This window comes from Emys orbicularis, chromosome 2 (genome assembly GCF_028017835.1).
Source record: "Emys orbicularis isolate rEmyOrb1 chromosome 2, rEmyOrb1.hap1, whole genome shotgun sequence".
Taxonomy (NCBI): Eukaryota; Metazoa; Chordata; order Testudines; family Emydidae; genus Emys; species Emys orbicularis.
In genome coordinates this window covers 169,749,920-169,766,584 of record NC_088684.1, presented here as the reverse complement: position 1 = coordinate 169,766,584, position 16,665 = coordinate 169,749,920, and the positions used below count along the sequence as shown (strand labels likewise).

General features: G+C 42.7%; 1 protein-coding gene across 1 annotated transcript in view; it reads left to right on the top strand.

The window, feature by feature from the left end:
* The window catches only part of LPCAT1 (lysophosphatidylcholine acyltransferase 1), a 162,412-nt gene that overhangs the window by 10,569 nt on the left and 135,178 nt on the right, over positions 1–16,665 (top strand). The window contains exons 2-3 of the mRNA XM_065398971.1: positions 9,043–9,185; positions 10,244–10,458. Of these exons, the coding sequence (XP_065255043.1) occupies positions 9,043–9,185; positions 10,244–10,458 (358 nt within the window). The remainder of the gene's footprint in view (positions 1–9,042; positions 9,186–10,243; positions 10,459–16,665) is intronic.

The following is a 16,665-nucleotide window of genomic DNA, read 5'->3' as shown; positions in this document are numbered from 1 at the left end:
ACTGAGAGCCTGCCCCCGGGGACTCTAGCCAACTCCAGAGTAAGATCCTGGAGTTCTGTCTGGGGAACCATTGGAGATCTGTGGGTGTCTTGAGCCTGCCTCTAGGGGAGGATGGGCAGGCCGTGATCTAGAGCTGCAGCCAGGTCCACACTTTCTGTTTTCAGGCCCTTCAGAGATTCTTTTATGGCACATGGAGTGTGCTGGCACATGCCTTCCTCTGAGGGCTTCAGTGTCACTCCTAGCTCTTTAATCTGCCCCCGAGAGGTCTCTCTCGAGACTTCAGAGTTGCTAGTCTTTTCTCAGGACCTGGAAACTATTTTCAGTGCCTAGGTCTGTAGTGGCCACTGACGGAAGACGACCTCACAGACCCTCGTTACAAAACACACACTTTGGCGTGCAGGTGGTGGAGTCCCTCTTGGTGCACTGAAAGATGGTTCTGGCTGGCGTCACCAGAATCGGAGACTAGGACTATGGTCGGAGGGACTGGGTAAACCTTGTGGCACTTGGCCAGTGCATCGGGTTACCTCTCCCTTCTGTACCCTGTCGTGTTCCAGGAGGTGAGGATAGCCTTGACCCCTGCCTCTTTCGCTTATCTTGAATAGGTCATTCCCTGCCCATCCCTCACTTTTGGTGCTCCAGAGCTCGTCATTGGGTGTTGCCCTATGAGCCCCTCTTTCGCTCTGCTGAATACCTCTGATGCACCACTTGAGCAAGCTGAAATGACATCCCGCTGGTCTTTCACTGAACCATGCCCCAGGAACAGCTCTGTGCGTTTGTACTCCATACCAAGTGATGGGACTTGCTGCCACCTGCGGAGGGCAGAGGGCAGTCTGTACTCCACTGTAGTCCTATGGCTCTCTATGGAGCCATGAGCATGGGTGCGTGGCTGATGTGGTTCATGGAGTCTTCCGACACTTGCCCGTTTTGCAGTGTGAAGGAGACCCTGGCTTTGACAATCAGGGTCCAGACACCCCAGGGGGAAAACAGGGGGTCTCAGCCCCTAAAAATAAGCAATTGAACCAATTGGTTGTAGACAAAATTATTGTGTGTTAAAATATGTTGAGTTAAGTTTATTTGTGAAACTTGTAATGCCCTAAACTTGATGGTCATTACGAGATATGTGATGGTCATTACGAGATATGTATACAGGTTGTAGTTTTGAGTGTGTGTGTGTGTGTGTGTGTGTGTGTGTGTGTGTGTGTATATATATATATATATATATATATATATATATATATATATAATGTATATTATAATTGTAACTATAGTGAAACTACAGTATCATCTCAAAGCAGTATAGTGAGGCAGTCAGGCAGGGAGGGCACCTCCCAGACCAAGTGTTTACACAAAACACTAGCATTGTGCAGCCAGAAAGAGAGAATGCTAAGCCATTAAAGTTAATTGGAAAACATTGGAACAACTTGAAACTGAAAAGAACCCCTCAACCTGGGAAACCTGCCCAGCTCTGTGTAACCATGAATTACCATAGTGTGAGGAAAAGGAAAAAAAACCCCTTCAAACCCTGTTAAAAGGGAGGGGATTTGATGTGAGGGCTATCCCGAAACTGAGCGCCAACATCTAAGGTAGGTGCTGTTCATGAAATAGTGGATCCCCTCCTGTGCTGTAGGGGAATGGCGTACTGGCACTTTTGCTGCACAATGAGGTCATGCCACATGGAGGGCACTATTTGATACAAAAACAAAATGGCATCCTCCATGTAGCTGCATGGAGGATGCCATCTTATAGAGAAAAACAGCATCCTCTTCACAATGTGACCTTGCATGCTCCGTACATGCTTGGTCACACCGGCAGGGGTGGAATACCTGCATGTCAAATATCAGGATTGCACCACTGATCCCCTCTAGGTCAGAGGGCACACTGGGAAACTGTTCAGAGACAATAGGTAACTTGTATTAGAAACAGGACTTAAGTAATATGTAAAGCCTGAGATTGCACCTTTTTTTATTTTATGTATAACTTGTATGTATTTGCTTTTCCTTACTATTTCATCTTTGATTCTATGATTTTTCTATTAAATAAACTTTTTGTTTATTTTTACCTCAAGCTGGTCTCTGTTGTGCAAACTGTGTGTGCACGCCAAAGTGAACTGATAGTTGAGGGCAGGTTTCACACCTTTGAGGATGACGAACCAAAGGGGAAAAGTAGAGTATCCGGTAGTTAAGAACTTGGAGACGGGTTTGGGGGTGGGGGACTTGGGACCAGAAGGGATTGTTGAGGTCACCCTGCAAGAAGTAACTATGCTGGTGGAAGCTAGGGTGGGACTGTTATGCTTGTAGGCTGGCTACTGGTGTCAGAATGGTGAACCACAGCAGCTCAGCATTAAGACATCCAATGTTAGAAGGCAGGTAGTAACAGAACCCCCTGTTAGTCTGGGTGATCCCCCCCAAATGTTATAGTGGCATAATTGTTACAGGACTTGCACCACAATGTCAGTGAACAGAGGTTTGCATATCAAACACTTGTAGTAACAGACCCTTATGGATTCAAAAGTAAGGAAGCAAAGTACAATCTTATAGTTTATTTCCTTTTATTTATTTCACATTAAGGGAAATAGAACAAGGAAAGGGGAAAATGAGTGAGTTACAGTCATTGGACATTACACTGGCACACACTTCTGAAGAGTGTGTTAAGCTGCAACCCCTCTTCCGGCTTCTCTAGAATCTTCTGCTGAGGTTCTGGCTGAATTTTCTTCCCCTCACCTTCTTGTATGTGTACACACCATCCATAACTCCATAAAGTCTTGAGACCTCCTTATTCTCAACTTGCTGGCACTGGCCAATATGGCCGTCAACCAGGCCAGGAGAAGGAAACTTCATGGAGGGGTTGGGAATGTTCTGCAATGTTGGGCCCTATATTCGATCCATTGTCACTTCACGTCTTGGGCAGAGTTTCTTTGGGCAGTATCCACTGGCTGCTTGAACTCCTTTTAGGAGCAGTGGGCACTGTCCAGGGTTCTCTGCTCAGAATCCCACTCTGGATTCCTTGTTTTGGCCCTTTGACTTCGACTCCTGTCCCTGGTTTCTTAGTTTTTGTCCCCTGAACTCAGTTGTCACCTGGGCTTTTGTGGTTCCCAGGTGATTCCTTCTCCCACCTCAGTTGAGGGAGTGGGCCTTTAGTTTTTGGCAGGCCTAGGCCCAGGCCCACCCATCCTAGTACTCACAATATATACTGACTTTCCAGTTTTCACAACAAATGAGGCAAACGTTTGGCAGACAATAGCTTCTTTCTCTACACTCATTCCCTGAGTGCCATCCATCCATCTTGAGCACTGAATGAGGCAGGGGTATTGAGGAAAAATAGTATGTAATCATTTAAAGACCTTATTACAAGGCATATGTGCAAGGATATTTTCAGTACTTGACTTCACAACCGTAACACTCTTTTAATGTAGTTTTTATATAATTTCTGACGTTTTAAAAAAGCAAACAAAAAACAAATTCTATCAAATGAAACCATTACTGACTCCTTCATGTGTTATCAAGAGTGTTGGAACTTTTAAATCCACACTACAAACCTCTCCCACTTTAGCTAACAGAGTAAATGATAAATGTATGAACCATCTACTATATGTGGATGAGACGTGCATTTGGCCAGTGGGTTTTGGAGATTTTTGCTGACAGCTGAGGACTTTCGAGTCAAGAATCCTGGATTCAGTTCCAGGTTCTGGTGGGGAGTGTGCTCTAACCATTGCATACCCCTTTGAGTGTCTTGTGGAGAAAACAGGCACCTTTGTAATTTTGTCCTCTTTTCTCTCTCACTATTTTTCTGCTGTTTTTAAGGCAGTATTCTGAACAATACATAGCAAAAGACTACAGACCTGTCAATCAACATGTATTCATATTCATAGAATATCAGGGTTGGAAGGGACCTCAAGAGGTCATCTAGTCCAACCCTTGCTCAAAGCAGGACCAATCCCCAATGTAGAGCAGCAAAGAGGAGTAGCTGGTCCAAGGAAACAGGCATGTGTAATTCCATGGACAAGTTAGTGATAGAAAGGTGAGGGATTTGTCATTTGAGTAAAAATCTACAGAATCATAATTTCAATGGTGTTACCTTCTGCAGCATGGCAGGGGAGACTTGCTGCCCCCAACCCCCTAGCTCCCAGCTCCAGGTCCTCCAGTTGCTGGAAATCTTATCGGAAATAGGTTATTTGGCATCATTCTAAAGCCATTTCTCCCATGAACATAATGGTACCAAACTTGACAAACCTAGAACAATTATGTGCTATATATTCAAGAAAATATTTAAAAATCAACTTAGAAGGGGGAAGAGTTGCAGCTGAAAGTGTCTGTGTAGCAGAGCTAGCAGTTTAGCTGAAGTTGTCACAGGAACTGAGTGATAAGCCCTGTTTCTCAGGCTGTTCACCACGTTAAAAACAGCTGGATCATTGGTTGGAGCTGCTGCAAGTAAGAGCTAGGGGGCTCTGCTACCAGCTTTTCCCCTCTGCCTGGGTAATCCTCTCAACTTATCAGGAGATGGGCAAAGGGGGCAAGCAGGTGCTTGAGAGCTATTAGGTGTGGAACTTCCTGCCCAGCTCCTTCAGCTCCATACAGAGTACCAGTGTAGAATATCAGGGTTGGAAGGGACCTCAGGAGGTCATCTAGTCCAAGCCCCTGCTCAAAGCAGGACCAATCCGCAGACAGATTTTTGCCCCAGATCCCTAAGTGGCCCCCTCAAGGATTGAACTCACAACCCTGGGTTTAGCAGGCCAATGCTCAAACCACTGAGCTGAAGAGACAGATGCTGCTGTGACCTAATCATCCATCAGTCATGCCAACCATAATACATTTCATGGCTGAAGGTGAACCATTCAAGCTCGTAGAATCATAGAAGATTAGGATTGGAAGAGACCTCAAAGCAGCGTTTATCTTGGGAGCTTCTTGTTAAAATTGTTTCAGATTTTCTGCAGACACATCTATCAATTGTAAGACCTGGTTTGCCTTTTGTGAATTTCAGAGAGGGTGCAAATTCAGCTTTAAACAGAAACTCTGTCTTAACTGTGAAAGAGCTAGTGGGCACTCTGTAATATTTTATGTGCATTTAGCTGTCTTGTAATGCAATTTAGCAGCTGGAAATAAAACTAGCTACCTCTTTACAGATTTCCAGTGGTGGTTAGACCACAGGTGGGGTGCTCTACCCTAAATCCACCTATGCAAAAAGCGCTTAATTGTCTGTGAGTTTAATAGTATTATAAGAGATTGATTATTTAAAGTTTTTACAGAGACAGTGTTATAAAGTCTGTTTTAGAGGTAAATGGTAGAGTTTCTATTTGTGGCAGTGAATAGAGGATGAGTCAGAATACGGATGGCATGCTTGTGCTTGACTAAAATATACTGTGTGGTCTGTTCGTTTGGGGGACCGTGTGCTGATTGTGTGTGTGCTGAGCCTAGTGGCCTGCTGGGCAAGGCTGAGAGCTTCTTAACGAGGCTTTGATCCCTAAGCCCTTTAGCACCCGTCAACCCTTAATCAGAGGGCGGGGCTACTCAGGAAGACCAAGGCTTTAAAAAGCCCGCTCCTAAGGGACCAGGAGAGCTAGCAAACAGGAGCAGCTAACAGGGGAGTTTTGCGAGGGAGTTGTGAGAGGGGGCTAAATACACTTAACATTGTTTAAACCAGGGTGGATTTGATTTAAATCATGATTTAAATCACTAGTCAGGAAGACTTGATTTAATCATGGATTTCTACATAAAAGTGCATTCTTGTTGATTGTTATAACCTTAATACATATTCTTCACAACTCAGAGATAGATGTAGGTTTCATTTTTAGAAGGTCCACACTATACATTTTTTAAGTGATTTATTTTGAAAACTTTTCAGATTAGTTTTACAGCTATATCAGAAAATGAATGATTGGTTATTTCATTTACTAAAGGTAATTGAAGCAGATATTTATGAAGTCATTGGGAGGTGAACTATCTCCAATTCAACAGGTTAATCATTAATTTTCGGAGGATTTTCTTGCCATGTTGTATTAGGAGGAGAACATCACCAGACAGACATTTAAATTGTTTTATTTAACTAAAACAACAACGTTATGTATTCTGGATTTTTTTCTTCAACAGCAAACATATACTATTTTAACAAAACAAGCATATGAATTTTTGAATTTAGTTAAACATTCAAGTTTTTTAAAATCAGGTTTGTTTTTGTTAAAATTGTTTTTAACTAAAATAGTTAAATGAAATATTTAGGAAAAAAAACAACAAAAATTAAATAGACTATGTCAGCCAGGTCAGCGTGAGAAACTTAAAATATTGGCTTCTGCAGCTAACTCAGTCGTCTTTACCTTCATTTTCCTGTTTGTTCATAATCTGGAAAAGAAAAACAAGCTTTCCTGCTTTTTCAGGTCGCAAACGATTTCTGAATTTGGAATGAAGGACGAAAATATTCTTTCTACACTGGCAGAATAAGCTACTGCTGTTAAAAGTGAGATTATCACTTCAAGAGTCTCTGAATCCAAGTGCTTAAGTGACTTCCACCAGTTCACTGGTGTGACTTTCTTTAAAACATGATCATATAATTAAAGACTGTGCCATAATGCATATGCACAAGGGATCCAAATTAATTCTGGAATATTATCATTTTTGAGTGCTTGGCTTTGCAACCATGATGTATGTGACACTCTATACCTTGGGAGAGCTCCCTGTAACCCCCATATGCCTCATCTATATATAATTGTGATATTACATATAAAGGATGCCATGTGAGGTATCATAGAATCATAGAATATCAGGGTTGGAAGGGACCTCAGGAGGTCATCTAGTCTAACCCCCTGCTCAAAGCAGGACCAATCCCCAACTAAATCATCCCAGCCAGGGCTTTGTCAAGCCTGACCTTAAAAACCTCTAAGGAAGGAGATTCCACCACCTCCCTAGGTAACCCAGTCCAGTGCTTCACCACCCTCCTAGCCCGACGATCTAGCCAGCTTTCTATCCACCTTATAGGCCATTCATCCAGCCCATACTTCTTTAACTTGCTGTCAAGAATACTGTGGGAGACTGTATGAGAAGCTTTGCTAAAGTTAAGGAATAACACATCCACTGCTTTCCCGTCATCCACAGTTATCTCATCATAAAAGGCAATTAGGTTAGTCAGGCATGACTTGCCCTTGGTGAATCCATGCTGACTGTTCCTGATCGCTTTCCTCTCCTCTAAGTGCTTCAGAATTGATTCCTTGAGGATTTGCTCCATGATTTTTCCAGGGACTGAAGTAAGGCTGACTGGCCTGTAGTTCCCTGGATCCTCCTCTTTCCCTTTTTTAAAGATGGGCACTACATTAGCCTTTTTCCAGTCATCCGGGACCTTCCCGGATCGCCATGAGTTTTCAAAGTTAATGGCCAATGGCTCTGCAATCACATCCGCCAACTCCTTTAGCACCCTTGGATGCAGCGCATCCAGCCCCATGGACTTGTGCTCATCCAGCTTTTCTAAATAGTCCTGAAGCACTTTTCTCCACAGAGGGCTGGTCACCTCCTCCCCATGCTGTGCTGCCCAGTGCAGTAGTCTGGGAGCTGACTTTGTTCGTGAAGATAGAGGGGAAAAAAGCATTGAGTACATTAGCTTTTTCCACATCCTCTGTCACTAGGTTGCCTCCCTCATTCAGTAAGGGGCCCACACTTTCCTTGACTTTCTTCTTGTTGCTAACAGGGGAAAGATTATGATCTGCTGAAACCCACTGCTCCATCTAAATATGTATATCATTAATGCATATGAAGTTATGAGAATTGTTGTATGATTGTCACTAAAATGTGTTGTGGGTTTGGGAAGTGCCCAGATACTAGCTTCCCAAAGACATTAACCAGGGGGATAACCAATGCCTGGGCGGGTTTCGAACAACTGTCAACAGCCATTGTCCAACAAGGGAGCTACAATGCAATCACTCACTTGCACAAGGCCACACCAGGGGAATTGCTCAACCTTGCAATGCCCACCAGACATGCCTGGACTTCTCTTCTCCAAGCACATGGACTAAGGGTATAAAACAGAACACAGTGGCCCCATGCTTTACCTTTTCTCCTCCCCCTACCTATGCTGCAAGCAACAAGGACGCTCAGAAGACTGAAGACTCCAACAGAGGAGACTGGTCCAGGTTTAAGAGACAAACCTGTATACTAAGGACTGTAAGATCCAGTGGGGTGAGAACATTGCTTGATCTAAATACTGTTTAGTGTGATAAGGGTTAAGGTTCAGACTGCATGCTTATATTTTCTTTTCTTTTTCCTTTGGTAACCACTCTGACTTCTTGCCTATCACTTAAAATCTGTATTTTGTAATCAATAAATTTGTTTTACTGTTTATCTTTACCAGTGAGTTTGCCTGAAGTGCTTGGTAAATATGCTCAGGTGTATGTCCACTTTCCATTGATGAAGTGGTGAACCAATTAATAAACTTGCATTACTCAAGAAAGGGTCTTGAACAGTGCAAGACGGTATAATTCTGAGGTACAAGGCTGGGAGCTGGTGGGATTTGGCTGGTGCCTTTCTCTGTGTGATTTTACGAGTGGCTCTGGGAGCATTCATGCAATCTAGCTGGGTGTGGGGCTCCACATGCTGTTGTGCCGAGTGATAACAGTGCCTGGAGGGGTTTGCTGCTTGTCACTAGCAAAGCATTGGGAGAGACAGCCCAGGCTGGAGAGTTAAGGGGCACAGTGGTCCCATAGTCCCAGGCTGCACCCCAGGAATCCCGTCACAATGTGCTTTCAATGTAACTTTGTGTGTGTAATATATCATTATATTTTTCATATAATGACAAAATATATTTTTAATTTTTCAAATGATTGACCCTTTTTGTCTTAAACTTTATTTAACGAAAAAAATAGTTAAGAATTCACCCTTACGCATGGAATATTTTTTTTTAACTAACATTCTTTTTAAGTTTCAGAATGGTAGCCATGTTAGTTTGTATCAGCAAAAACAACACCACCTCGTTATTTATTCTTTTTAAGTGTTTCTTAAAATAGTAAACTTTTTCCCATCAGTCTAGATTACATATTAAAATAACAAAATTGTTTGGGTTTTGCAGATTGCCTTCATGACCTTGACTTTGTTCCCCATCCGACTCTTTTTTGCTGCTTTTATGATGTTACTGGCCTGGCCTTTTGCATTCATTGCTTCAATGGGATCTGCTGAGAGAGAACTGGAAAAGCCCCTCTCCTGGTGGCGAAAGTGAGTCACTGCATTCATTGATTTGGTAAAGCATACGCTGAGGTACAATAAATAGATAACCATTATATAACTTATCAGCTTCAAGGAGAGAAGTCCTGGAAAAACCTGACAGTACTAGACAGTTTTCCTTTTAATATGGGAAAGGCAGATCTGTGGCAAGTGTAAAATCTATCACTTACACATTTTTCCCTAATGAGAAGTTAAAAATATGTGAATTGACTGAATACATATATGCATTATCAGTTGGCCCTTAGATTGCAGAGACAGAGGGGGATTTAAGTCAGTTTTGTGAAGCACAATTTGTGCAGTTTCGTTTTAATATTTTTTAACTTGCATTATTTCCATAAATATCTATTTCTCCTTACTGCAAAGAAGGTTTTCTGGAAAGATTAGGAAACCACCAACAGTTATGTAACTTTTAAATTAAGGTCTCTGCTAAAGTCAAGATGACACTTTATAGAAAACATTCTTAATAATCTTAAAGGTCTATACCCAGTGATGGTTTTCTTAGTGGTCAAAACCAAAAACAGTTAGTGTTCATTGCTTCAAAATTGGGGACTTCTGTGTAAGAAAGATGCCTTTAATACTCAGGAATTAAATAAAATATAACTGAACTAGATGCTGTTGGTTTGAAAATGGCTTACACATGTTCAGAAAATGAGAACAAAATAACTTTATTAAATGTTTCTGGTTCAAAAAAACAGAATACTTAGGTTTGGAAGGATTAGATTTTTATTGATACATGTCAGCAAACATCAATTTCACCATATAAACACAAATCAATAAAAACATTTCCATTGATGATCAAAATTTGCATGTAAGCAAAGTAAGAAAAGGCTTGATACAAATGGAATAGCAAATGAATAGTAAGAACAGATATCATTTATTGTTTTAAGGATATTTACTTTGTATATCTTGATGTGATATTGAAAATTTATGTTTTAACTGTTTAAAGCTTTAATTTCTTGAATATACACAACACGTTTATTTAAAAACAATTTTTGTAACACTTTTACATTACTGAAGTAGTGTAACCATTATATCTAAATTATTTACAGAGTAGTGGACTTTTTGCTGAAAGCAATCATGAGAACAATGTGGCTTGCTGGAGGATTCCATTGGATAAATGTAAAGGGCAGACAGGCTTTACCAGCAGAAGCAGCAATATTAACTCTGGCTCCACATTCCTCATACTTCGATGCCATTCCTGTGACCATGACTATGGCTTCCATTGTGATGAAGGCAGAAAGCAAAGATATTCCTGTATGGGGAAGTAAGTTCAGTTAGTCAAAATTTTATTTTCCAAGTAAGATTAAAAATAAAGTCCTAGAAATGTCATGACTACACATTAAATTTGGCAGATCGGGGATGGACCGTAAGCAAAGAAACAAAGTTAAGTTACAACAAGTGAAGAAGTGAAATTTTACAGGGCTGTTTTGATTATTAAATGAGTTAACTGAAAAGTATGACATGGTTGTTCCAAAAGGTAAATGACTGTAGGAAGCAAAATCAAATAATTCCACAGAATCCAGAGGTAAGTCATGAATTCGAGTTTCTCAGAACACAACATCCTGAGGGCAGAGTGTGAACTGTAAGAGTAGAGAGAGAGACAACTATTTAAAGTTCTGATATGTAGGGACACTGTAGAACAAGTCCACCCAGAATTCCTTTCCTGATTTTTCCACTTGAGGAAGCTGGTCTCGTGAAAGGAAGAGACCTAGATGGAATGGAGGGACACATTTCTTCTGATTGAGATAGAGAAGGCTGATCGTCCCTCCTGCACCAAGGAGGTGGTTCTAGGCAATGAGGTTACAGTTTGAGACAGAGGCAAACTGGAGTGGTTTGTGGTTGGTCATTAGAAACATAGATGGTTCTGAGATACGACTTGTTTAGCTATCTTGCAAATAGCTAAACAAACTTCTAGTAAGTGTGGGAAGAAGTCTGTGGTTGTGGTACATATTGATCACATAAGGAGGTGTAGGAGAGAGGTTGTGGAAGCTGAATTCAGATTGTTAGGAAGATTTAGGGTCAGAGGTCAATGGAAGCATTTCAGAGAAAGCTACTAGTTTCATGCATGGGTCAGCTAGACAGAGCTCAGCATCTCAATGTACGGATATAAAGACCTATAGAAAGAGAATGGGTTTAAATTAGACACTGGATGGGGAACACTTTGGCGTAGAGAGAGCCTAGACAAATGGGATGAATTCCACTTTAATCAAGAGGAACCAGACTATTGACACACATGAATAATAAAGTTTGGGGACTTGGTTAAACTAGAAGTTGGAGCAGAACTGACAAGTGTTGAACAATCAAGTCTGATGAAGACATCTGTTAGAGAAGTCAGTGATGTGGATGTATCTCTGTATCAAGTAAAGGATAGGCCAGAACTACAACAGAACAGGAAACGTCAAGGTCACAGAGCTAAATTCTGTTAAATCAAGTCAGAATACTAAAGAGTTTTGTAGAAGTAGACACATGGTTAAAACAAAAATCTACAAATTTCTGAATATAAATGAATGAAGCCTAAAAGCAAAAATAGTTTGTCTGAAAGTGGAAGAGGACCTTGCTATAATAGTGATTACTGAAATGTGGCGGAATGACAAAAATCGGTGGGATATAATATCTGCCTAAATTCCACAAAGGAAGGCTAGATTGTGTTGAAGGTGAGAGAGTAACTCTATCTAAAAGATTACGTAGTGAGAGAAGCTCTAAGGAGAGGTGATCATGAAGTTGAATCTGTAGGGATACAGAGATTGCAGATAAAATTCAAATTTGATAGATACAAAGTAATGCACACTGAGTAATTCAAATCATTTCCTCTATAAACCTCACTGGGTTCTCAATTAACTGTATTGACTTAAGGAAAAGACTTGGAGCGAAATCCTGCCCCTGTTGAAGTAAAAAGCTAAATTCCCATTGACTTCCCTAGGGCCAGGATTTAATCCCTGAGGATTATTATAGACAGGTCCACGAACACCTCTGCTCAATGTCCAGCAGCCGTCAAAAATCAGTAATGCTGATTTTTACCAGGATGAAGTTTGAACATTTCACTTTCTAAATTGGAGATCAAAATTTAAATACAATTTGAAAAATTAGTAAATTTCTATGGTTTTTATTCCACTACATACAGTTGTTATATATTCCACACATTGTTTAGACAAGCATAATTTAACAGTTGATACGTATGCCAACACGCTCCTTGCATTTACAGGCTGCAGTCTATGCCAGTGTGGCATTTCTGCAGCTACAGCATTGTGATATGCACTCTTTGACACATCCACAGGTGGTAATTTCTGTACAGCTGTCAGGTATTGGCTGCATTGACATAAGCTTGGGTATCAGTTCTCCACTGTGTTTGGTCCAACCCATATTCTCCAGTGGGATTGTTGCATTTGGCTGCCTCCAGACCATGGCTTGAAAGTGAGCTCTTTGGATGTAATAGCATGGTGCATCTCTAGTTCGGGACAGAGCATCTGGTGATAGATACTTGGAGAAGAATATCACCCATGCTTTGTCGCAGTTCTTCCTCATCAGACAAATTGTACGTGTTACAGATTAACTCTTGCTGAAATGGGAAGGATGATCTACAGAATGAATCAAGTTCCTTAAAGTCCCTGTTTCTCCATGAATATTGTCAAAGCCATTTTCTTGCTGTGCCCAGCAATATGGGAAACTGTATCACAGCCTGTCAGTATATGGAAGGAGAGTATTGTTCCTATGTCTGCTTCACGAAATACAGGCAGAAGCTTCATTCAGACAGTATACACAAGAATGTGCATCAAAAAACCCAAATACAACTTGCTGCAAGGCATTTTGTCAGTGTGTCACTAACAGAAGAACATCAGTGTCTTGTGCTGACACGATGACACAATCAGCATCTATATGCATACAGTGCAGTACAGTCCTGGTGTCTGCCTCTTCATGGACAGCTTTGTAACTCACTTGTGTCCACAGTTGGGTTTGATGATTTAACTGAACTGTCTTCATTGAACCCTCCGGATATGAAAATTGTTTTGGTATGTGAAGCATTGGTATGTGGGTAGGAGTTTTTCAGAGATGAAAGAAGCCAGATCAGCTTTATTTTTGGGATGGGTCAAGTGCTCTGGTTAGCAGTTGAGTGGAACAGATTTGTCTTCAATCATAGAAGCTTTGGAGCACATCTGTTGCGTCATTCCTTTAATAGAATCCTGTCTGTACCTGTCAAAGGTATAGTCCTGCTGAAATGCTGTCCAGAATGATGAACTCACTCAACAAAAATGTTTGCAAGGTTTCCAATGATTGTATATTGAAGAGGTTTTCCTAGTGCCACTACATGTGCTTGGCTAACCATCACCAGAGAGGATGTACTATCAAGTGTTATCTCACAAGGAGAAGGATGTCTCTGGTTAAAATGTCTATCATAACAGGCTTATTTCTAACTTTAGACACCAGTTTACCTCAGCAAGAGTAAATTGAACTAGCATTAGCTCAGGACACAATATTTTGAGCAAATCCACTGTCATTGTAGGCAGTAACTATGCACTTAGTATCAGAAGATCAGCCTTTATTGTGATTACCTTGTCTTTGCTTTTCATTTCTTTTCCGGCTGCATAGAGGGAGGAAAATGTCAGAGCCCTTGTCCTTTTCAGTAGGTCACGGAATTTGGTATGGACACTTCCTTCCTTTGGTGTCATGAGCCTTTCCTGAACAAAAATATTAAGGGCATGTCTACACTACGAAATTAGGTCGATTTTATAGAAGTCTATCTTTAGCAACCGATTTTATACGGTTGATCGTGCATGTCCCCACTAAGCGCATTAGGTCGGCAGAGTGCATCCTCAATACTGTGACTAGCATCGACTCACGGAGTGGTGCACTGTGGGTAGCTATCCCACAGTCCCCGCTACCCACTGGAATTCTGGGTTAACCCCCCAATGCCTGATGGGGCAAAAACATTGTTGCGGGTGGTTTTGGGTACATGTCGTCAATCTTCGCTCCTCCCTCCCTCCTTGAAAGCAATGGCAAACAATCATTTCGTGCCTTTTTCCCTGGGTTATCCGTGCAGATGCCATAGCATGGCAAGCATGGAGCCCGGTCAGCTGTACACTGCTTTTGTGAGCATTGCAAACACCTCACGCATTATCCTGCAGTATGTGCAGAGCCTAGCCAGGAGCCACCAGTATGAGGAAGATTGTGAGGAGGACATGGACACAGACGTTCCTGAAAGCACGGGATGTGGCAATTGGGATATCATGGCAGCATTGGGGCATGTTAATACAGTGGAATGCCGATTCTGGGCCCAGCAAACAAGCACAGACTGGTGGGACCGCAAAATGTTGCAGGTATGGAATGATTCCCACTGTCTGCGAAACTTTCGCATGTGTAAGGCCACTTTCATGGAACTTTGTGAGTTGCTTTCCCCCGCCCTGAAGCACAGGAATACCAAGATGAGACCTGCCCTGACAGTTGAGAAGCAAGTGGCGATAGCTCTGTGGAAGCTTGCAACGACCGACTGCTACTGGTCAGTCGGGAATCAATTCGGAAAGGGCAAATCTACTGTGGGGGCTGCTGTGATCCAAGTAGCCAGGGCAATCAATACTCTTCTGCTAAGAAGTTTAGTGAGTCTGGGAAATGTGCAGGGCATAGTGGATGGCTTTGCTGCAATGGGGTTCCCTAACTGTGGTGGGACAATAGACGGAACGCATATCCCTATCTTGGCACCGGACCACCTTGCCAAAGAGTGCATAAACCGCAAGGGGTACTTCTCAATGATGTTGCAAGCACTAGTGGATCATAAGGGCCATTTCACCGACATCAACATGGGATGGTCAGGAAAGGTGCATGACGCTCGCATCTTTCGGAACTCTGGGCTGTTTAGGAAAGCTGCAAGAAGGGACTTTCTTCCCAGACAGGAAAATTACCATTGGGGATGTTGAAATGCCAATAGTTATCCTTGGGGACCCAGCCTACCTCTTGCTCCCATGGCTCATGAAGCCATACACAGGCAGCCTGGACAGCAGTAATGAGCAGTTCAACTATAGGCTGAGCAAGTGCAGAATGGTGGTAGAATGTGCCTTTGGGTGTTTAAAACGGCGCGGGCGTAGTTTGCTGAGTAGGTTAGACTTCAGCGAAAGCCATATTCCCATTGTTATTGCTGCTTGCTGTGTGTTTCATAATATCTGTGAGAGTAAGGGGGAGACGTTTATGGCAGGGTGGGAGGTTGAGGCAGATCGCCTGGCGGCCAATTTTGAACAGCCAGACACCAGGGCAATTAGAAGAGCACACTGAGGCGCACTACGCATCAGAGAGGCTTTGAAAAACAGTTTCATGACTGACCAGTCTATGGTGTGACAGTTGTGTTTGTTTGTCCTTGATACAAAGCCGCCCCCTTTGGTGAACGTACTTCCCTGTAAGCCAGTCCCCATCCCCCCTTTGACCACAGTTGGCACAGGAAATAAAGTCCCTATTGTTCTGAATCAATTCATTCTTTATTTATTAAAAAAACTTGAGATCGCTGGCAACGCTGACTAGTAAAAAGAAGCCCTGGTGTACAAAGGGTTTGATAATGGGGTGGGGTCGGGGAGGAGGGAAGGACAAGGCCACATTGCTTATTGTAGCCACACTACAAATCAAAGCTGTTTGAATGACAGCTTTCTGTTGCTTGGGCCATCCCCTGGAGTTGAGTGGCAGCGTGCGCGGAACCTCTCCCTCCCCTCCCCCGCCCAGTGTTCTTGGGCATCTGGGTGACGAGGATATGGAACTTGGTGAGCAGGGCAGGTGGTTACACAATGGCTGCAGCGGGGGTCTGTAGTCTAGTTGCCTTTCCTGCAGCTCCACCAGACGCCTCATCATGTCCATTTGCTCCCCCTTTAGCCCCAGCATCTCCCCCTGCGTGTTACGATCACGCTCACTGTGTGCTTTCCTGGCCTCTGCCACCGAATGCCTCCATGCATTCAGCTGTGCCCTATCAGTGCGGGAGGACTGCATGAGCTCTGAAAACATGTCATTGCGAGTGCTTTTTTTTCGCCTTCTAATCTGCGATAATCTCAGGGACAGAGTTGATGCAGGGAGCATAGAAACATTTGCAGCTGCAGGGGGGAAAAAGGGTGAGTAGACGTTACAGAAGATATATTTCTGAGAACAAAAGGGAGACTCTTTCACAGTGAATCAAGCAATTCACAGCCGACAGCACCTGTGTGTTAGGTACAAGGTCGCATTTTGCTTTTTATATTGAGCGCCTGCTGGTATGGTGACACATCACACATGGCTGGGCCACAGAATTCAGTTTGCAGGCAGCCATGGTAAGCAAAAGGGCACGTGGGGTTGGCTTCTTCCGTGTTCATAACATGTGGAAATGTTTTCAAACTGCAGCACCCTCCTTTCCCATAGCAACCAATGCCGGTTGTGTTGGCCGTTTAAAAGGAGGGGCTGCGTTTAAAAGGAGGGGCTGCAGTTGCCATTTAAAAAGAGCGGCTGCGGTTTTGGGGTGGATGTGCAAAAC